At 57.4% G+C, this 21,791-nt stretch overlaps 2 protein-coding genes across 2 annotated transcripts; both read right to left on the reverse strand.

Moving 5' to 3' along the window:
* Window positions 1-1,592: 1,592 nt before the first annotated feature.
* On the reverse strand, window positions 1,593-9,431 carry CYTH2 (cytohesin 2). The gene is made up of 12 exons (XM_059152131.1): window positions 9,219-9,431; window positions 8,245-8,392; window positions 8,090-8,156; window positions 7,015-7,133; window positions 5,890-5,970; window positions 5,259-5,371; window positions 5,025-5,173; window positions 4,459-4,570; window positions 2,561-2,637; window positions 2,203-2,274; window positions 1,950-2,104; window positions 1,593-1,869 (listed from the first exon to the last, which is right to left on the reverse strand). Exons 1-12 carry the CDS (start codon window positions 9,235-9,237, stop codon window positions 1,782-1,784), a joined length of 1,200 nt encoding a protein of 399 aa, XP_059008114.1. The 5' UTR covers window positions 9,238-9,431; the 3' UTR covers window positions 1,593-1,781.
* A 2,147-nt stretch (window positions 9,432-11,578) lies between these two features.
* On the reverse strand, window positions 11,579-21,705 carry KCNJ14 (potassium inwardly rectifying channel subfamily J member 14). Its single transcript, XM_059151964.1, has 3 exons — window positions 21,216-21,705; window positions 15,246-16,002; window positions 11,579-13,557 (listed from the first exon to the last, which is right to left on the reverse strand). The coding sequence occupies exons 2-3, from the start codon at window positions 15,948-15,950 to the stop codon at window positions 12,961-12,963; spliced, it is 1,302 nt and encodes a 433-aa protein (XP_059007947.1). The 5' UTR covers window positions 15,951-16,002; window positions 21,216-21,705; the 3' UTR covers window positions 11,579-12,960.
* Window positions 21,706-21,791: the final 86 nt, after the last annotated feature.

The raw sequence follows: 21,791 nt of genomic DNA on the forward strand, positions 1-21,791 counted from the left end.
CAGGGTACCTCTGCGAGCCGACTACTCTCCCTGCTAGTGGACATTCAGGACCTATGGGTTTACTCCCCGGAGGCGGGCAGGATAGGATGAGGTAGTGGTGGGACCCTGTGTGTATCCAGAGACCTCCTTTCTCCTTGAGCTGATGACTCCCACTTCCCTGGAATGTTTGGAGTTGGGAATCCCATATTCTCATTTGGGAACTCCACTTCCCATCCGAGCCTGGGAGTTAAAGTGCCCAAGGGCCTCTTTGCCCAACCAGCACACAAGTGTAGGAAACTGGGCTAAGTAAGGAACACCCCACCCCACCCCCCTCACTGGAGCCTTAGGAAACTGCAACTCCCAGAAGGCCTCCAGACTGGCTCTCCCACTGGTGGGGACAGCCAGCCCTGCACAGCTTGCTGGGAATTGTAGTCCAAGGCTCCTGCAGGGAGAGGAGCCCACCTTCGAGGACAGCAGTGTTGCTAGTGCGCGTGGAGCAGGTCAATGCCTGTGGCCAAGGGCAGAGCCAGGATTTCCACTTCACCAGGAGCACTCAATTAGTGCTTCCACCCTTTGAAGACAGCTTGGGGGAGGGAGGAAATGCAACTGCCCCCCCCCAATCCAAAACACACACAACCTGCAGCGGCAGGCCTGTTTCAACCTAATGCAGTCTGGTCCCAGGGCCTGCCCAATGTCGGGGTTTCTCGCACTCAAGCCTCCACAGCAGATTTGGGTGTGGGAGAGTGACGAGGGGGTCTCCCGTCTTGCCACCACCCCCCCATCTCTGTGCCTTTGTTCTTTGGGGATGCCAAGTGTATCCCAAGCTAAATGGCCAGGAGGAACAGGCCTGGCCCTGGGGTTCAGGGGTATCCCATCCCTCAAGTATTTGCTCTCAAGGAAAAGACCTCCCATTTCCGAGGCTGATTCCCAGGACAGGAGCAGTACCACGGGTTCCCAGAGCTGTTCCCAGCTGCTGGTTGAGAACCGCGCTCGTTGGCCCCCCAGTTCTCCACCCCCACCAACCACTCCCACCTAGCCCTCCTCTGACACCAGCTGCCTCTTGCCCAGCCCCAGGGGACAGCTCTTGGGCTCTTTTCTGGGCTCCTCTGCCCAACGTGCTCCTGGAGCAGGTCCCCCCCACAGCTCGACCCACTCTCTAGTTCTTGCTTGCAAAGCACTGGCCTGCTCACAATCCCATCAGCTCAGAGCTGCGGCCCCTCTGGGAGCACCAGCCGGCTGAGGGGCCCCCGCCTGGGTTTGGCTTGTCAAGGCGTGTCTGGAACGAAGGCTAGGCCTTGCCCCAGGACCTCTGCCCGCCCACTAGCTCGATACTATGCAATTCTAACCACACCACCGGCTGCCCCGTGACACCTCCCCTTTATTCCAGCCTTTATTCCTGCAGGCTTGGGGGGTGGGGGTGGGGGCAAAGGGGCGGACATGGGAGGCCCCTACTGGGCTGCAGCATCCCCAGCATCCATCCCTCACAGGCCCGGACAACCCCCAATAGAGACCAGTGCTCCCGGCCCCGCTGGTGCACAGGCAGCCCCGCGGGCTACAAGGCTGAGGCCCTCCGCCCTGTCAACCCCGAGAAAGGAGGGGTCCCAGGCCACAAGTGGTTAAATAATTAATAAGATTACCAATGGTGTGTTAATTACAAACAACGAGAGAGGAGCTAGAGGTGGTGAATTTTCCAAACAGAGAACCAGGATTGGAGAACCAGGATCCACAGCCCCGGGGCCCAGGGGTCCGGCCACCCGGGTGGGGCAGCTCCGTAATAAATAACGGGGTTGGGGGGCAGGGGGTCAGGGCTGCTCCTGCTTCTTCTTGACGGAAATCCGCTTCTTCCTTGCTGCCAGCATCTCATAGAAGGGGTCCACGCTCACAGCGGCCCTGCAGAAGGGAGGTTCGCAGGGTGAGGGCCAAGCAGCCAGACCCCGCCCACTGCCCAAGGACCTGGAGCCCTGGCTCACTGGATGGACTTGATCCACTCCTCCTTCTCCTCCTGGGTTGGGGCCGAGATCCGGTAAACCATGTGGTTCCCCTCAACCACCCGGCCGTCCGCCTCAGTTTTACAGGCTTTGATGAGCTGCCCCTTGTTGTTGGGGATGTAAAGCTCAAAGCAGTTCTGGGGAGACACGAGAGCAGAAGAACAGTGGGTAAGAGTGGCCCCAGGACCAGAGGCCACCCCCACCGCAGCAGGCTGGGGTACAGAGAGGGCCTTACCGGTTTTCGGGGGTCATCTACTTCTCGGATGCTCAGGTTCTCCAGGGGGATAATTCCACGGGGTTCCTTGTCCTGAAGGAAAAAGGAGCACAGGACTCAGACTCCCCAGCCCTCGCCCAGCCCCTCCTCTGGAACCCCAGCAATGTCTGTGGTTTGAGCCACCAACTCGTGGTACTTTGTCCCAGTAGCCCTAGTGCACTGATACAGCCCTCCTCCCTCAGACCCAGAAGTCCAGACCCTCAACGCCCTCCTCCCAGCTCCCAGCTCCCTCAGATCTGGGAGTCTAAACCCTCAATGCCCTCCTCCCTCAGACCCGGGAGTCCCTGCCCCCAGCCCCTCCACCAGGCCCTGCCCTCACCGTGGTGTACTCAAAATAGTAGAGGCAGTTGTCTGTGAGGATGAACCAGCGGCGCTTCCACGTCTTCACCCGGCCCCCTGAAAGGGAAGGGGTGGGAGGGGGCCTGGGCTCAACAGGGGGACAGGGCCTCTGGGAGGGCAGGGAGGGCACCGAGAGGCAGAGTGACGCAGGGAAGGCGGGGCTGGCGGGGCTAAGAACAAAGCAATGCGTGGGAAGACAGACAAGCAGGGACAGGCTGGTTTTGGGGCCCCAGGATCTCGCCCACCCCACTTCCTAACCCTGTCAGTCAGCCCGGGAGAGCCCCCTCCCCCGATGTCAGGTCAGGGAGCAAGGATGGGCAGCGTACCTACCTCCTGGGGCAGACAGCGAGAAAGCAGGCAGGACCAGGCGAGAAGGGAAGGCAGAAGAATGGGGTGCCCCCAGAAGCCGCAGGCCACAGAAACGGGGGGGTGGGCAAGGGCCAGAAAGCACAGGGGGTGGGACAGAAACAGAGACAGAGATGGAAACAGCAGAGAGGAACACGCAGAGATGGAGGGAGAGAGGGAGGGAGGGAGGGGGGAAGAGAGGGAAGAAAACCAGTTACATCGACATGACCCTCTCCCTCCCAGGGAGGCCGAAGATCAGTGCCTGGCTCCAGCCCGTCCCCTCGGGGTAGGTCCTCAGCCAGGAAGGCCCCCCAATGCCACAGTAAAGAGGTCTTCCCCCCACTCAAGTTATCACAAAGGGAGGGGACAAACCCTGCCTGCACTCCCAGCTGCTTGGCCCAAGGTGGCTGGGCCACCTCTTGCCCTCTCTGGACTCCAACCCACAGACCCACTTGTGCCCACACCTTCCTGCTTCAAGATGACCTGCTTTTGGGCTCCTTGACCGTGACAGCAACAACGGCCACCATTAAGCATCCTTGTGAACATGGCCGCAACCACCACCCACCACCACCACCACTGGTCCCCCTCAGCCTCTGGAGGAGGAGATGCCTCTCTCCCTGTCCCTGACCCTGACGCTGTCCACAAAGAACAGAAAGCTATACTCAGGGTCGGAGATCTGGTGCCGAGGTCACCCCAGCTCTGTGGCTGCTGCTGGACAGCGACTGAGCCTCAATGTCCCCACTCCAGAAAATGGGAAGCATCCCTACAGACGGAAAGGTCTGCAGAGAACTAGTTCCTGGGGCCTGCTTGCTGCTTCCCTGCCTTCTCCCTGGGCACCGGAAGCCTTGGCCCCCGGGACAGCGCCGTGGCCCTGGAGCAGCTGTCCGCTGCTTTGGGGCTCAGAAGCTGCGGCTAGCACTCCCACGGCGCCTACCATTACCACGCAGGGCTCCAGGCCAGTGGCTCTCAACTTCGGCTGCCCTGGAAGGCGGCTGGGGAGCTTTCAGCATGACTGACAGCCCATCCCGCCCTAGAAATCCCAGCTCCAGGAGGCTAAGGCTTGGCCGTCGGAGTTTTAAAAGCTCCCCAGGGAAATGTCCCGTGAACCCAAGGGTGAGAACCCCTCCAATCCTCAGATAACCCCCACAGAAGGGGCACTTGCCTGACCCCTGCTGACTTATCTAGAATCTGTTGGATCCCTGTGTTTCTGGGGGAATCGGCTCCACCCCCACCCCATTCCACCCCCGCGGGGACTCTGTGTTCATAAGCACAGAGCCTGGCAATTATTCAGTGCTCCCTAACGCCTACCCTGTACCCACAAATATTTAGGGGGCCCTCCTCTATGCCTGAGCTCGGGCCCGGCACACCGACCTCATCTTGTTTTTGGCCCCGTTTTGCAGATGTGGCAACTGGAGGTTCAGAGAGGTCAAATCGTTTGCCTAAGATCACACAGCAGGTGCGCATGGCAACGAGAACCTGGGACTCCTCACTTTCCCCTGCAGAGGCTGCCAGCGGGGTCAGGAGGGGACGTACCCAGCTTAAGGAGCCAGCCCTCCCGATCCGGGTTGAAGAAGGTGTGGGTCAGGTCATTCCCGTCATCCTCAGGAATCTTGAAGGGCTCGTTTCGGATGCTGTCGTAGAGGTTCTGAGGGGCGAGGATGCAGTCAGCATCTCCAGGCCCAAGGGACCCTCCCGGGGTGACCTGGTCATGGTTGGGGGGGCCCCAACAGCCAGGGAGGCAATGAGACCAATGGGACCAGGGGAGGAGTGGTCCGGGGAGGAGGCAGAAGGATGGAGGGAGCCCCAGGAGAGGAAGAAGAGATACAGAGTAGCAGTGGCCAGCAGAGTTCTCAAGATAGACAGACAGATGGAGAATCAGACACACTTAGACCCCGAGGGCCAGAGAGAAACGGGAAAGAGAAACAAGAGAGATGAAGACTGAGGGAGGCCCAGAAAAGAGAGAGAGAAAAGAAATGGGACACATTGGCACGACTGCACTGGCCGGCTTGGGCACCGGGAGACCCACGGGGAGGGCCTGCGGCAGGGAGGGGGACAGCACTGGGTAGGGGGGCTGTGGGGAGGGGAAAAGGGGGCCTGACCCTGAGCAGCTCCTCGGGCAGGTCCCCACCCTCGTTGATGCCCCGGTTCATGGCCACGAAGCGCTCCAGGCCCGGCTTGTCCCGGACGTTGGGATTGTGAAGACTGGTGTTCAGCATGATCACGGCGAAGGACAGCACATAGCATGTGTCTGCAGCAGACAGTCAGGTGGTGAGGACACAGGCAGGCGGGGCCCTGGCCCTTCCTTCCCAAAGCCCCCGAGGCCGGGCCCCCACCTGTGGACTGGAAGACCCCAGGGTTGCACAGGCAGTATCGCTGGGCAAAGGCTTCCATCATCCGGTCAATCTTCTGGGCCTCTCCGGGGAGGCGGAAGCTCCAGAGAAACTGCCTGCATTAGAGAGGAGCCAGGTATAGGTGCCATGTCTGGCAGAAGGCCCTCGCTGCTCTCTGTCCCCATGTCAGGAAGCAGCCAGTAACAGCCTTATGGCCTCAGCAGCTATCTCAGGTATGGCTCCACACTGACCCATGAGCACTGGCCGAGGGACTTTTGGTGGATTTATACAGGAAAAAAACAACAACAAAAAATCCCAAAACCCCTCTTTCTGCTAGGTTTGCTAAACAAGTCTGCAGGGACTTCTGTTGCCACGTGACAGGTGAGTCTACAGAGAGCAATGCCAATACAGTGGCAAGGACAACCCAAAGCTAGAGAAAATGGACCTTCTGACACCACTTGAGCACCTAGATATAGCTATGCCTGAAGGAGGCCCTACCACAGACTTCTGTGTTACGTGAGACAATCAATCCCTTGATCTTTGTTTCTGTTTTTACTCTGAGTGGGTTCATCAGTTGTAAAGAGCGAGCCCTGATAGGTACATTCCTGCCCTCCCAACCCCATCCCTCTCTCACCTGAGGGCCTGCACCAGATTGAGGTCAGTAAACTCGTGCAGGTCCACAAAGGCATGGAGCACTGCCAGGTTCAGTTCTTCCCTGGGAGGGCAGAAAGACATAGAGTCATGCACAGGAAAGAGTCTGGGGAGGCTGGAGCAGGAGCGGACAGGAAGCAAACACTGGGGCGGAGTGTCTGCCCCTGGGGCGGGTGGAAATTTGAGCCTGGCCCCATCACAGGCCTGGCACCAGGACAGGAACACTCAGAACACGCTCTTGGGAGGACCATCTGCTACACAATCACCACCGGTCTAGCGAACCTTCGTGGTCGAGAGGAGCACAGCAAACACATGTTCCACCCACTATCATCTCTCTGATGGCCCTTCTGCAGATGTCCAGAGATGGTCCCCGTGCACCCCAGCTATCCACAGAACAGTCCCCACCACACCAGCTGTCCCCGGATGGCCCCTGGACATCTACAGAGGGCTACCCACCTCCCCCCGATGTCCAGACAGTCCCCACACAGACTAGATGCTCCTGAAACACTCCCCACGCACCTCAGGTGTCCACAGAGGGTCCCCCAGACATCTCCAGGTGCCATACAATCCCCATGATCCCCAGACAACCAGCGAGCCCTAATACAAGCCAGATGTCCAGAAGGTTCCACACATTCCAGATGTCCACACAATCCCTACGCTACCCAGACATCCCGCTGGTCCCAAGCACCTCAGATGTTCAGATCGCCCCTGATGTCCATAGACAATCCTCATGCCCCAGACGTCCATGGGTCCCCGTGTCCCTGAGGACCCCCATACTCCCTAGCTGTCTATGTGGTTACCACGCTTAGAAGCTGTCTACAGGATTCTCACCACCCCCCAATGCTCACAGCTGTTCTCCGCTGTCCCAGACCTAAATGGATGGGCCTCAACTTTCCAGGGGTCCGCAGGAGATTCCCATGCCCCCCAGATGGTCACAGGCAGCCCCAGGTTCCCCTCGATGATCCCAGGCTCCCACCAACCCCTTCAGAGGTCCGCTCTGTCACAATCCAGTCAGAGGGCTGATCCACCCGGGCCTCTCCTTGGGAGAAGTGGGCGGGAAGGGCAGGAGCAGGGCGCAAGGGACTGTGGGAACTGGGCGGGGTCTCACCTCTCCCCCAGGTAGTCCCCGATGGCTGTCTTGTTCAGGCCCTCGCCCTTGTACAGGAAGCGGGCAATCTCCTCGGGTGTGTTCTGCAGAAGTTCATTCTCCACCAAGAACTGGATCCCCTGGTGGATGGGGGCCGGGTCTCAGCCCCGACAGCCAGAAAGCTCCCCGGACCGCAGCCTCCCCAGGGACCTCAGCATCCACACCCACCCCCGCTCTCAACAGTACTTGGCCAGGTTCTGTCTTCAGGCTTCACCCAGGTACTTAAGCACCACCCCTCCCGCCTCAGAGCCTTTGCACTTAACTGCGCCCTCTGCCTCTGCCTGCTGAGTCCCGCACCAGGAGCAGGGTCCAGCAAGGAACAGGAGCCCAGGGAGTTTGTTGAATGTCTGATAAACTACAGCTGCCCGTCGAGGCCTGTGAGTACCAAGCCGCAGGCTGGATAGGGCCTTCTGGGGCTCGGTCTGTGCCATGAAAGCTATATCGACTCTGGAGTGCGGTATCCATGTCTAGGGGCTCGCTGAGGCCAAGGAAAGGTCAAGCCCACTCTGGGGCTCCAGAGCTGCTCAGCACAGGGGCAAACCTGAGACAGCGTCAGAGAGCAGGAACGACCGGATAAACAAACATCGCTCTCCACCTGGTGAACACAGACTTGACCTTCAAACTGGACCTGACTGTCCTCTCCTTCCAGGAAGCCCTCCCTCACTTTCCGAGGCTCCCCCGGGAGGGTCCACAGCCTGGCTTCTCTCTGAAGTGGCCCTAGTCAACCCTGCCTTGCGCATGTCACCGTTCATGTTCCCTCTCAGTGTTGAAGCTCCTCATGAGACTCTAGGTGGCCCCATAAGAGGGTCCAGAAATAGGAAGAGAGCCTCCCCCGCAGAGGACACAGACCATACGGGCAAAGGTCAGGAGGCTGGAATGCCTGGTGAGTGGTCAGAGACCAAATGGACAGCCAGTATCTGAATCCGGGGATTAGGACCCCATCTGTCCACCTTAAGCATGCTTCTGGAATCTAAAGTTGTCAGAGCTCCCTGCCTGGATGTCTGCCTGACAGATCCCAGCTCTGTGGCCCAAGCACCTTCTTGGGATCCATGTTGAACTTCTTCCTGCCCATCGCCATCTTCCGGTTCCGCTGCAAGGTCTTACTGCAGGAGAGAGCAGGGGAGGGAGGCTCAATGCCGGGGCAGCCCTGGCCTGGCCCCATAACCCCCAAGTTCCCCACGCAGCCCTCACCTGCCCTCATTGGCCTCCAGACCCTCCACCTCGCTCATGGCTTCACTGAGCTCCTCCCGCAGACGCTGGATCTCCACCAGCAGCTCCTGCTTCCGCCGCCGGATGTTCTCCAGCTCCATCCGCTCCTCCGGAGTCAGGTCTGGGGGCTCTGAGGGTAGGGTCAGGGGTTGGAGGTCAGTTCTGGGGACTGGGAGCCAGGATTCTTGCAATCTGGGGGAGGACAGGGCTGGGGCGGGCAGGACTAGGTTGGAGGGGAGGGCCTCCACTGTCTGCTGGAAGAAGAGGCTGGGGGGTGGCGTGGGTCTAGATTCCTCAGCCCAGAGCAGGAAGGGCTGTGGATCTAGACTCTAAGTTCTGGGGGAGGAGAGGGAGCTAGGGGTCAGGACTCTTAAGTCTGAGGGACAAGGGGGCTGGGAGCCCGAGCTGCTGGGTCCATTACTTGGAAGGGGGCTGGGGCCTTGGTTTTCGGCCTCCATTCTTGGCGAGGTAACTGGGAGCTTGGGTGTCCGGACTCCTGGGTCCATGAAAAGTAACTACGGCTGGCAAAGCCTGACAGCTTGGAAGAGTTGGGGCAGGGGGCGGGGCATCGAAGGCCCCCGCCCACGCCTTAGCGGGATCGCTGCGGTCCCCAAGATTCCTCCCCACCCAAGCGCCCCAGAAGCCCCCCTCGCGGCTCCCAGCAGGCACTGGGCTCGCCCAGCCTTTCCAGCGGGAATGGTTCCGCCCCGGCCTCGCCTCCGTCGCTCCATCCCGCCCCCTCCCGCTGCCACCGGAAACAGGCTCGGCCCAAACAATGGCCTGGAACGCCCTGCTCTCGGGCCCCGCCGGAAGCCCGTCTCGCGCCCCACAAAAGCTAGTCGACGACAGGGCCGAAGGGCTCCGCGCGCCGCGCGCCGGGAGGGATGTTCGCGGCGGAACGTTCGGGTCGAAACGCTCCATCCCCTCCCAGCCGGCCCCGCCCCTCCCTGACCTACCATAGACACCGTCCTCCATGGCGGCTAGGAAGGCCCGCGGGGAGTCCGGGGCGGTCCCGCCGGTCGGGCCTGGATCCGCGTTGGCCCGCGGGCTCGGATGAGCCCGCTCAAACGCCCCGGGAGCCACCGCCGCCTCCTCAGCGCCAGTCCTCAGCGCTGAAAAGACTCTCCCTTCGCCTCCCAACCGCCCCGCCAATAGGGACCGCCCCTCGTTTTGACACTGTCCAATCCACGGAGGGCCCTCTCGTCTGCTCCGCCCCCGACCCCGAAGTATCGTCCTCCAGGGCCAATAGGCACACAAGGAGCAGACGTAGCCCTGTCCGGCTGGAGGTAGACGGTCTGTGGGGCCAATCGGAGTGCGACGAGGGAGCCGGGCCCCGCCTCCGAAACAATAGAAGGCATTTGGCTGGTGTGCCCGCCAATGAGAAGGCTCGGAAAGGAGTTGCATGGAGGTGGGACTATGCGCGAGCAGAGAGGATTGCGCCTGCTCCAGGGCACTGGGAGGCTGCTAGTTCAGTCCAGCCCCGCCTCTAGTCATAGGTTGCTGGGGAGCGGTACTTTGTTAGTCTCGTTGCCAGGGGGCGGCGCCACAACTGTCGGCTGTTTCCGGGAGCGACACCTCCTCGGCTGGCCAAGCAGGCTTTTGACCGCAGCGGTTGCCAGGCAACTGGGAGCGGCTTTGGCCGGTCTTTTGGCCTCTGTCCTCCCGGTACTGGCCCCTCTGATCTCCAGATCCTTTCCTTAACCCTTCTCAGGACTTTCCCATCCACTTCAGCCTCTTGAGAGTTAGGGAGTGGTGAAACAAAAGACTTATTCTTCTCACGCTATTGGGTGTCTGTCAAGGAGAATGGGACATTAGGGGAAGGCCAAATACAGCGAAGGCTCCGCCTCCCTGGCGCCTTCTGCCTCTCAGGGTCCTCCGCTCTCCCTCAAACTACCCCCCGCCCCATTTAGCATCTCCCCCCCCCCCCCCCCCCCCCCGCATAACAACTCCCTTTACTCAACGTCCTTCCACCTCTCTGGTTCCTTCCTCACTCTCAAAGTCCTTTCCTTCCTCTGTGACTCCCCTCACTTCAGGTACCCCCTCTTCTAAAACTCTTCCCTCCCCTCGGAGTCCCCCCATATAGGATGCCCTTCTCTCCCCTCCCCGTTCCCCAACCCCAGCCTCTGATTTCCATTCCTTGCAGAAAAAGCAGTTGCAGGCAGCTGGCCAGGATAGCGTACCTGGGCATCCCTGTCCTGGGGGGTTCCCTAACTGGGTTTCAGGTGGTGTCTGGGCCTTGTCCTCATTTGCTGTCCCTGGGCTAGGCAGGTGGGGCCTAGGACCTGGTTCAGGGCCAGGACCTGGTTAAGCTGACAGATTAGACACGGAGCCTCTTAATCTCTCCCTGACCTTTATGAGTGGCCCAGGCCTTGTCCTCCCCAGTGGAAAGCTAGGCTGTGCCAGCTTTGCCCCACTCTCTTTCCTTCCAAACAGAATGCTTTTCCTGTCCCTTCACCCCCAATTTAACATCCTTCTCCGTGCCTGTGTTTCCAGTTACCCCCGTCCCTACCCAGACACCTGCTCTGGGAGAACGGCTAGCTAATTAATCCCATCCGGTTATTAAGGGGGGATTTTGAAGGATAAAGGGAGGTGGAGAAGCCAGATCCGGGGACCTGGGCTGCTGCAGCCTTCGGGCAAGCTAATGGGCAATGACAGTGCCTACCCGCAGTTCTGGGACACGGGTGGGAATGTGTCCTCCTCCCTGGCACTGGCTCCTTCTGCATTTGGCCCCCAGCCTGCTGGGCACTTAATTAGATAGGAGTACGGTGTGGGCTGGAGGACAGGTGTGATGAGCCATCCGCAGAAGGACACTCAGACACACCAACAGAGGCCCCAGTGATTTAATCTGGGGCACAATTCTCCCCTGAACACATACTTTCTCCTGGCATTCAGACCTACCTTCTCCTTTCCCTGCCCCCTAACCTGGACTGGGGCCCTTAGCCACAGCCCACACTACCCCCTGCCTGCTGTGTTGTTCACACATCCAAGTTCAGAGCTGGCCTTCAAGAGCATCTCCTGTCCTGGTTACCCCTGGAAGGCCATGCCTTCCAGCACCAGGGAAAGCTGGGAAATGTATAGGACCCTCACGCCTGCCTCCAGCTGTCCCCTTCAATGAAGTGAGGAATCATCCTGGTGGAAGGGACTTTGGAGAACTTCAAGTTTGAGTGCTCCATTTTTACAGATAGGGAGATTGAGGCAAGAAAGAGGGGAATGATTAGCCCAAAACCACACAGCAAGTTGTTGCAGAGTCGGGATTTAGAGCAAAGCTTCCTGGATCCTCATAAGGGACTCCATTTCAATTAGCTCATACTCAGTTTCTAACCCTTTTGTACGAACCACAGGAAAATATAGATAGATATCTGTATTTATATTATATATATAATACACATATGTGTAACATCTTTAAGAAATAGACACACATTGCTAGGTGTAGGATTCCAGAGCATCATTGACCCATCAGCCTTGGGCCTCTCTTTCCCTTGCCCAACGACCAGCCCTGTTACCCACAGGGTCTTGTGTGGGCCCTCCCTTTCTGGGTCAGCCCAGAAATGCTGCCAATCAAGTCCCGAGTCCCCCTCCCAGAACTGCCAAGTTCTAGGTGCTGCTTAGACCTTCCAGGTTTTAATAATGGACAGCCCTGGATCCCTGGAGCCTTGATTCCTTTTGGCATTACAGAACCACAAAGAATCATCGAGATTCTCAACTCCACTGGGCAAACTGGAACCGGCCAATCTCAGCCATCTAGCATCACCTCTCCTTCCTTGACTCTGTGATCAATCTAGAGCCACAGAATCCTGATTCCTTTGGACATTCTAGAATGGCACTTTTTTTAAAAAACCACTGTGGGTCATAAAGAAGCACTGATTATCCCCTGGACCCATGGACCCAAACCCCTTGGTTTGATGTTCTACGGCTAGTGGCCTGGAGTTATCTAATATCAAGAACTCCCAAGCTGTCGCTGTTGCGCTTCCAGACCCACAGACACTGTTTGTGCATTCTAGAAACATGACTCTTTAGCTTCCTCAGTAGCTCAACATTCTAATCAACGTGTTCTAGAACCACCAGTGCTTGCCTCTGTGGCCAATCCAGATTCACAGAATCTTAACTCTTGGGCCTTCTGAAACCACAAGTTCTTTTCTTGACCTGCCTTCAACAATCTTTGTCATTGGTTATTAAAGATCATCTTGAATTCTTGGGGAATTCCATAACCTTCCCTCCTTACGTGGTCTAGGAAAAAAAATGATTTGCTACTTGGTTAGCTGAGGCAAGAAGCAACAGTCCCTTGAATCTTAGGTCAGTCCAGACCTACACACTCTTAATCTCGTTGCTGTACCTGGAGGCAGTATATACCACTGATTCCTGACCCTGCTCAATAACCCAACCCAGCCACGTAGAAGAATCTAGAACCACAAGTCCTTGCCTCTTGGGTGGTCTGGAATTCTGGATCCTGAAGCTCTGGAGAGACTCAGGAATCAGGCTGATAAAGGGGTCTCAGGAAGGAGCATGGACTGCAGAGAGATTAAGATCCAGTATGTCTGTGGTGGGTCCACTGCGCATGGCAGAACTTCACCAGCTAATAATTTACCCAGCAGGCTTGTTGGTCTTGGGAAACACCTGCTCCCATCCCAGGAGAGGGCCTGAACTCTCCATCTTGCTATTTCTGGGAAGGGGGTACAAATAGGGGGACACCAGCTGGCATCACGGGGGTAGGGTCAGTGCGGGGGTTGGTGTTAGTACTTGGGGGCTGGCAGTCCCATCTTCTGCCTCCACCCCATCCCCCTCCTTGGCCTCCTCTTCCTCCTCTTCCTCCTGGCAGCAGCTCAGCGCAAGTTCATTCTCATAACAAAACGCAGCCAGAGAGCCGGGGAAACTGGACTTGGGGCTGTGGGAGGCCCGTTCGGCCTGTTCATCCAACTCCTTGGCGCTGCAGACCGGTGTCCCTGGGACCTCGTAAGTGCGGTGGAAGTGGCGATAGTCAACCTCATACTGGGAGCCGCGCTGGAAGAGGACTGGCTCAAAACGATGGCCCCAGAGCAGCTCACCAGGGAGGTAGGAGGAGCGACACTGTGTGGTCATGGCCGTGGCCTCAACCATGCCCTCGAGAATGACCACCAGCTCAAAGTCAGCCCGGGCCAGCTCGGCACGTCCTAGTTCATAGAGAGGACTGGCAGAGTCAATCTCGTGCACGATGGTGATGGGAGACACGAGGAAGATTCGATCGGTGCCGCCGTCAAAGCCCACGTCCACGTCCTGGTGATCCAGTGGTATGTACTCGCCCTCTGGGGTCACACGGGGCTGCAGCAAGAGGGGAGGGTCCAAAGACAGCCCACAGGGAGCACAGAGATGAATGGAGACAGACATGATGAGAGAATGGAATGGAGATGCCAAGGATGGGGGAGCAGAAAGAGGCAGGGGTGGTGGGGTGAGAACACGGACCCAGAGAGAGGGGAATGGAGGCCCAGAGAGAGGATGATGGAGGCCCAGAGAAAGTGGGGGGACAGAACCAGAGGTAAAGAGTGAGGGACAGAGACTCAGAGGGTTTGGGGATAGAGATGCAAGAGGAGCAGAATGATTGGCACAGAGTAGCAGAAATCAGCAAGGCAGAGACAAGTTAAAGAGAGAGCAGAAGGGAAGAGTCATGTGCAAGCAGCAATTGGAGGAGGAGGAGAGGGATAGAAAAATGGTTTTCAATATATGGCCACAGAGGGATAAATAAGCATGACAACCTAGGTCCCACACTCCATATTCTACCACAGCCTCAGGCTAGCCCCTGGGGCGCTACCCAGGGGCTAGCCTGGGGGTAACCCAACTACAAGACTCTCTGTCCCACTGTGTGTGTGTGTGTGTGTGTGTGTGTGTGTGTGTGTGTGTGTGTATGGCGGGGTGGGGACAATGCAGTCCCCAGGCCAGATATGGGTAGTTTTCCACCTACAACCCCCCACTGGTTCCACAGGCAAGCTCCCAAGCCGTGTCAGCGCCCCACAGACTCCCGGAAGAGAGAGTATCTCTCCTATTCATGAATCTTAGTCATGAATCCAGAAGGAGCCCCCAGATGCTGCTGGGAGTTGTAGCTCCCACCACCATCCTGTCCTCCCTTTCACCAAACTCCAACCTCACCCCAGGGTTCTTAAGTGTCTCTACCTGGGCAAGGACAACTACTGCCCCAGGCTTTGGGCGGTTTCATCACAATTCTAGAGAAACACTAAGGCGCCTTCTTCGGGGTACCAGAGGGAGCTGCTACCCCAGGCGCCAATGGGGGTCAGTTGTTTTGACTGTCTTAGCAATACCGTACAATTCAAGGGTGTTTTTCAGCCCTGTACTCCCCTGAGCAGGAGGCTGGTAAGGCCGGCTGGGCCACTGAGAACTGCCTTCCACAGCTCTTCTGCAGGTGTGACCTGCACCCCATCTTTGGGCTTACATCTCCCACAATCCCATGGGCCTAGCCTCAAGTCATAGACCCCTGTAGGTACTGCTCTGTGGGCTATGTGTGTAAACCCGAGCTGTGGTTTACAGCCACCCACAAAACGACATAATTGGCTCAGACCGTCCCTTCCTAACGGGTACCCTGCCCACAGAGGCTTCTGGGAATTGTAGTTCAGAGCCTTTACAGGCCAGGTGTGGCCTCCACAGGTCTCGATATCCCACAACCCCATTGGGGGCCCATCCTCAAGCCACACGAAGCTCTTTAGGTCTCAAGATCTGTTTCAAGCCAAGGTCTCCGGTTAGCACTGGTCACAGATCTCTCTCTTGGGTTTCCACCTCCTATAACTGATCCAGGAAGGAGCCTTGGGCCACAATGGAGACGAGAGGTTTCCTGCCCGCGTGACTGCTGGGAATTGTAGTCCACGCGCCAGCCAGGCCAGCCGCACACCACCCCTCCAACCTCACTCTCAGGCCTACATCTCCCACCATTCTACCCCCCTCCCCCCGCGGCGGGCCTCTTCCAGCCCCAGGGCGGGCCCTTCCACCCCTACGGCTCCCACCTGCAGCAGCTGGGCCCGCACGTGCGCCTCAACCAGGTGGCTGCGACGGAGGTTACCGACGCGCCACATGAGGCAGAGGCGGCGGTCGCGCAGCGCCACGACAGCGTTCTCGCTGAACACGAGCGTCTCGTTGCGCTTCTTGGGCTTGGCCATCTTGGCCATGACGGCGCCCACGACGAAGGCGTCGAGCACGCAGCCGGCGATGCACTGCAGCACCACGGCGGCCACGGCGGCCGGGCACTCCTCGGTGACGCTGCGCACGCCGTAGCCGATGGACGTCTGCGTCTCCAACGCGAAGAGGAAGGCGGCCAGGAAGCTGGCCACCTGCGAGAAGCAGGGAGCCGCCGGCGGCGGGGCGGCCAGGTCGCCGTGCAGCGAGGCTATGAGCCAGAAGGCCAGGCCGAAGAGCAGCCAGGAGGCGAGGAAGGAGCAGGAGAAGAGCAGGCACATCCAGCGCCAGCGCACGTCCACGCACGTGGTGAACAGGTCGCTCAGGTAGCGCGCGCCCTGGCCGCCCAGGTTCACGAAGCGCACGTTGCAGTGCCCGTCTTTCTTGACGAAGCGCCCGCGGCGCCGCCCCACCGGCGACGGCGCCCACCCGTTGCGGCACAGCCCCGGCCCGGCCTCTTCTTCCTCATCGCCGGCGCGGCCCTCCCTGGGCTCCCGGGCGCCGCTAAGGCGGCGCAGGGCCCTGGCCAGGCCCATTGGGCGGGGGCACCCCCTCCACTTGTCCTAGTGGGGGGCGGGCGCCCCGAACCTGTGGAAAGGAGAAGCGGGCAGCCACGTCAGGGGGGCGCCGGGAAGGGTGGGCTCCTCGGCCAGGCGTGCTCCCTGGGCCGTGGTGGCCTCATCTGGCAAATGGGTGGCTCATTACTCACCCTGAAAGGCGGAACAGTTCAGCATCGAGGACAATGATAGGGGATGCTTGCAACAATAGGGGAACAGCAGCAACAAAGTCATAGCTGTGACAATATGATAGCAAGCACCACAGTAATGAGAGCAGACATCCGTACTGCGCCAGACACTGTTGGGAGCCCCTGACATGAATTTACATAGTTGAGTCTGACACCCATCTTATAGATGAGAAAACAGGTACAAAACGTTTAACTTGCCCAAGGTTGGAGCTGAGTAAACAAGGATTTGAGTGTCACCAATCCAGAGTCCACAGAGTGGTGACTGTTTCTCAACATGGAATCCGCATTGGAGAGAGGGGCCGGGGCTCTCCATCACCTATGGCTCAAAGACGGGTTCAGGAAGCAGAAGCAGCAACAGGAAAAATGGTGGATGAATTTGAACTTGATCAAAATTAAGAATTTTTTTAAAAAGATTTTATTTATTTGAGGGAGAATGAGTAAGAAAGCATGAGAGAGGAGAAGGTCAGAGGGAGAAGCAGACTCCCCAAGGAGCTGGGAGCCCGAGGCGGGACGAGATCCTGGAAGTCCTGGATCATGACCTGAGCCGAAGGCAGTCTCTCAACCAACTGAGCCATCCAGGTGTCCCCCAAATTAAGAACTTTAAAAAAAAACGATTTTATTTATTTAACAGAGAGCTCATAAGTAGAGGGGCAGGCAGAGAGGGGGGGGGGGAAGCAGGCTCCCCGTCAAGCAGAGAGCTTGATGCAGGGCTCAATCCCAGGACCCTGAGACCAGGACCTGAGCCAAAGGCAGAGGCTTAACCCCCTGAGCTACCCAGGTGCCCCCAAATTAAGAACTTCTGAGGGGTCCATGGCTGGCTCAGTCCCTCCAGCCTGGGGTTGTCAGTTCAAGCCCCACAGTGGGTATAGAGATGGTTTAAAAATAAAATCTTTAAAAGAAAAATAAAAGCTCTTGTGCTTCAAAGGACACTATCAAGAAAGTGAAAAGATGGACACCTGGGTGGCTCAGTAGGTTAAGCCTCTGCCTTCAGCTCAGGTCATGATCCCAGGATCCTAGGATCGAGCCCCACATTGGGCTCTCTGCTCAGCAGGGTGCCTGCTTCCCCCTTTCTCTCTGCCTGCACTCTGCCTACTTCTGATTTCTCTCTCTGTCAAATAAATAAATAAAAAATCTTGAAAAAAAAAAAAAGAAAGTGAAAAGACAACCCACCAATGGGAGAAAACAATTGCAAATTATATATGTAAGAAGCTTTCATCTAAAATATCTAAACAGGGGCACCTGGATGGCTCAGTCAGTTACGAACCTGCCTTCAGCTCAGGTCATGATCTCAGGGTCCTGGGATCAAGTCCCACCTCCGGCTCCCTGCTCAGTGCAGAGTCTGCTTCTCTGTCTCCCTCTGCCCCCCACTGGTGCTTGCTCTCTCTCAAAGTTTTAAAAATCTTAGAAAATATATTTAAACACCCCTTACAACTCAATAGTAAAAAGACACCACAACTTAAAACTAAGCAAAGGAGGGGCACCTGGGTGGCTCAGTCAGTCAAGCGTCCAACTGTTGGTCTCAGCTCAGGTTGTGATCTCAAGTCCTGAGTTTGAGCCCTGTGTTAGGCTCCATGCTCGGTGCGGAGTCTGCTTAAGACTCCCTCTCCCTCTGTCCCTCCCTCCTGTGCTCTCTGTGTCTCTCTCTCTCAAACCAACCAATCAATCAATCTCTGAAAAAAAAAATAGGCAAAGGACCTGAAAAGACATTTGTCTAAGAAGGATTTACAGGTAGCCAATAAGATAAGCACATAAAGCATCTAAAGGGATGCTCCACGTGGTCAGCCATCAGGGGAACGCAAATCAAAAGCACAATGAAACTTGGGAAGAGGAGTTGGGCGTCTGCTCAGGACAAAACAAACATCCGCACAGACCGCTTGTTCACAGATCTTCCTGACAGTGTTATTTGAGATCGCCAGCAGATGGACACAACCTGAGGAGCCATCAGTTGATGAATGAATAGCGAAACATGATCTATGCACACAGTGATATACTACCCAGCTAGGAAATGTGCTGACACACCACAACATGGATGAACCTTGAAAGCGTCATGCTAAGGAAGCCGAATACAGAAGACCACATGTTGGGAAACCTGGGTAATTCAAGTGGGTGAAGCATTTGATTCTTGGTTTTGGCTCAGGTCTGATCTCAGGGTCATGAGAGTAAGCCCTGTGTCAGGCTCTGCGTTGAGTGTAACGTCTGTTAAGACCCTCCCACCACATAGTGTATACTTTCATTTATATGTCCAGATGGGCAAGTCTGTACATTGAGCTCCCCTGGGGCTGGGGAGATGGGGCTGGGGTGGGGGAGTGATAGCCAGAGGACATGCTGGGGTGATGAAAATGTTCGAAAACTGTGGTACAACTCCATGAAAATACTAAAAAACACTGAATTGTACACTGAATTGTATTTTATCTGAATTTTTATTGTATTTTATTGTATTTTATCTGAATTATATGTATTTCTTCAAATTTTAAATTATCTCTACACTCAACTGCGGGGCTCAAACTCATGACCTTGAGACCAAGAGCTGCACACTCCACTGAGCCAGGAGCCCCCTTTTCGAACTTGTATTTCAATGAACTGTCACAAAAATTCCAAACAAAAACCCAAAAAAGAGCCAACCCAAGCTCTGTCCTGCATCTCAGGTCTTGGGCAAATCTTTCTAAGCAGTTTTTTCAACTATAAAATGGGGCAAAATCAGACTTCTTCAAGGTCAGGGTCTCCCAGTCATCTGGATCAAAGGCCCCGGTCCTGGCTCAGTGGATGACGCACCGTATGCCCCGGGACCACTGGCTTCCTTTCCTGGAGTCTGGTCTCTAGAAAGAATCTGCGCTTTTGAATCCAAGCTCTGATGCTTCCTGACCGTGGGACTGGTGGCAAGTCACATCCCTGCCTGAGCCCTGGCTCCCTCCTCTGGGAATTTGAATCACCACTGCTCACAGGGTAGAGAAGGAAGGGAAACTGTGGGACCGGGACCCAGGGACTTAGTCACCCTGCACCCTAGCAGCTGTGGAGGTGGCTAGGTTAGATTTGGGGCAGTCCCACCAGTATTTACCAAGTGCCTATGTATGTGTGGCCCCTGGGTCACACTCTGGGACCCCCATGAGCTCCTAGGCAGGGCCTGGAGTGCTCAAACTGAGAGAGCTGTTAGTCAATGTCAAGTCCGGCACCAGTGGGTTCCGCACTGCCCTCCCCCGCCAACAACGGAGAGCTGCACCTGCTGTCCATAACCACCTGGATGGCTCTGGCTGTTGACTCTGAGGATGCAAAGTGGCAGCTGAGGTCAGAGTGGACGGGGCCTGGCTGTACTGAGCATCAACCACATACCCCCACCTTGACTCTTTTCTCACCTTCAACAACCCTGGGAGATGGGAGAGCATTCTTCCCGAGAGGGGTTAAGTGAAGCTGATGCTGGAGGGGCCGGGTTTGAATCCAACCTCTGAGCTCCGTGTTTGCAGCCCTCTCCCGCCCAGAAGCCGCCACTACACGTTGGTCCCATCAGCAACCACTGACACAGTAGGGGAGTTGCGTGCCAGGCTGGGTCCTCCCCTACCTGCTCACCGGTCTCTAACCACAACCTTGGATGTGGCGGTGGGTGGGCTTTGTTTTTCACAGTAAAGCAAACTGAGGCCCTGAGGTCCCTTCTTTTTCTCAGGCTCCCATCCAGGTTTCTCAGCTGCCAAAGCCTGAGCGACAACCCACGGACAACCTAATCGGAGCACTCCTGCTCCCTGAGCACCTACCGTGTCCCTGACCTTGCATGATCTCAGGGATGCCTGCAGCCCGCCCACTGGACTCTGCCAGACCCCACCACTCACCTCACCTCAACTGTCCAGGACACCAGGAGGTCAAGATCACCACCCCACTTCACAGGTTGGGAGCGGGCTCCACGACCTGGCCAGACCCATGCAGTGCCGAGGGTGGGGTGCCGGTTTGGGTCCTGAGCCTTTCCAATGCAGGACTCTGCCTCATAAATTCCCCCCTCAGCCCTGTGAGGCAGAAGTGGCTGTGGCCATTTCACAAAGTCGATGGGGGCCTTCACCTCCAGGGGGCCAGTCTGCATCCCACATGGCCCAGCTCACACAGGGTGGATGGGACAGAGGTTCAAGCCTGCCCTCTCCTCCCCCCACACTGCCCCGTGAAGGCAGGACAGGAGGGGAAAGGATCCAGAGCCTCAAGTCCTCCCCCATCCTCCCCCTGACCTGCCAGAGCAGCTTAATGTTTCCATATAAAGGAGACATGGGGCTTAAGGTGTGTCAACTTGGTGTCAAAGTCACTGTCTAATCTGAGGCCAAGAAGCTCCGCCCCCAGGCCCCAACTCCCCCCACCCCCAAAAAAGGAGTACTTTCACACTTCGGGAGACCCCGGGTGTTGCCCTCCCCCCACTTTTCCCCCACCCACCAACAGAGTCTGAGCAGCAGGTTGGAGGGCAGAGACTGCCAGAGTGGGGGCTGGGGTGTGAGGAACCAGAGGCTCAGAGGGGACAGGAAAGGTGCTGAGAGGGAGCCTAAAAGAGGGAAAAACCCTCTAAAGGGTATGGGTTGTAGAGGGAGGGGGACAGAAGCTCAGAGGGAGGGGGACAGAGACTGGGTGGTGGTAGGGTGTAGAGAAACCTGGGGAGGTATCAGAGACCTAGAGAGAGAGATCGGAGCCACAGCTGGAGGGGACAGAGACATGGCGGGAGAGGGCAGGAGAGACAGGCAGACTAGGAGCAATTGGGAAGGGAAGATGATGTGTCAGGAAACGGGAAGCCGGAGGGCTGGAGCTGTGGACAGAGATGGGCGGGAGAGGCTCCTGATGACAGGCATGAGGGGGCAGAAGCCAGATGGAGACGGGGTCAGAGCTGGTCACCCAACCAGGGGAAGAGGTTGTTCTGGGTCTGGAATTGGTGAGGCAGGACCTTCCCGGGGGAATAGCGAGGAGAGGGATGTAGGGCAGAGGGGTCCAGGCAAGGAAGGTGCAAGGAGGAACGTGGACTGGGGGGTGGGGGGGTGGGATGGTTTCAGCCCAGGACCCTCCCACTCCCCGGCCAGGGTCCCTGTATGGAGACACATACCTGGTGGGGCAGCCCACCCCCATGCCCTTCTCTAGGGCTGTGGGGAGGCCTCTGTGAGTGCCAAGGGGCGGCGATGTGTCCTGGGGCCTTGTGCTGGGCGCCCGACCTCTGTGTCCACAGGCGGATCAGAGGCCCAGCCGAGGGAGGGGGCAGGGGGTGGGGCCAGCTCAGAGCCGCAGAGGGGGAGCCCGGGAGGACGGCCAGGCAGGGCGGCTGGGCCGTAGCCCAAGCAGGCTGGAGGAGATGCGGTGGCAGACACGGGGGGGGGGGGGGGGCAGGGAGACACGGGGATATGGGGACACGGATGAGGGAACAAAGAGAAAGGGGACAGCAGTGGAACGACAGAGAGATGGGGGGGGGACTCCCTGGTTCCAAAATGAAGCCTTCGAAAGTTGGGGGGACACAGGTGAGCCACCCTTCCAGAGACCCAGACTGTTCCACATGGAATAAAATCTATGGCAGGTGGATGTCAACAGCACCCGATGGGGCCAAGGGACCACATGATGCGGGGCTTCCCAGGGGCCTCTCCAGACACACAGGCCTCTGGACATCTGGGGGCCCACTTCCCACTGCCTC

The sequence above is a fragment of the Mustela lutreola genome, chromosome 16, assembly GCF_030435805.1.
Source record: "Mustela lutreola isolate mMusLut2 chromosome 16, mMusLut2.pri, whole genome shotgun sequence".
Lineage (NCBI taxonomy): Eukaryota > Metazoa > Chordata > Mammalia > Carnivora > Mustelidae > Mustela > Mustela lutreola.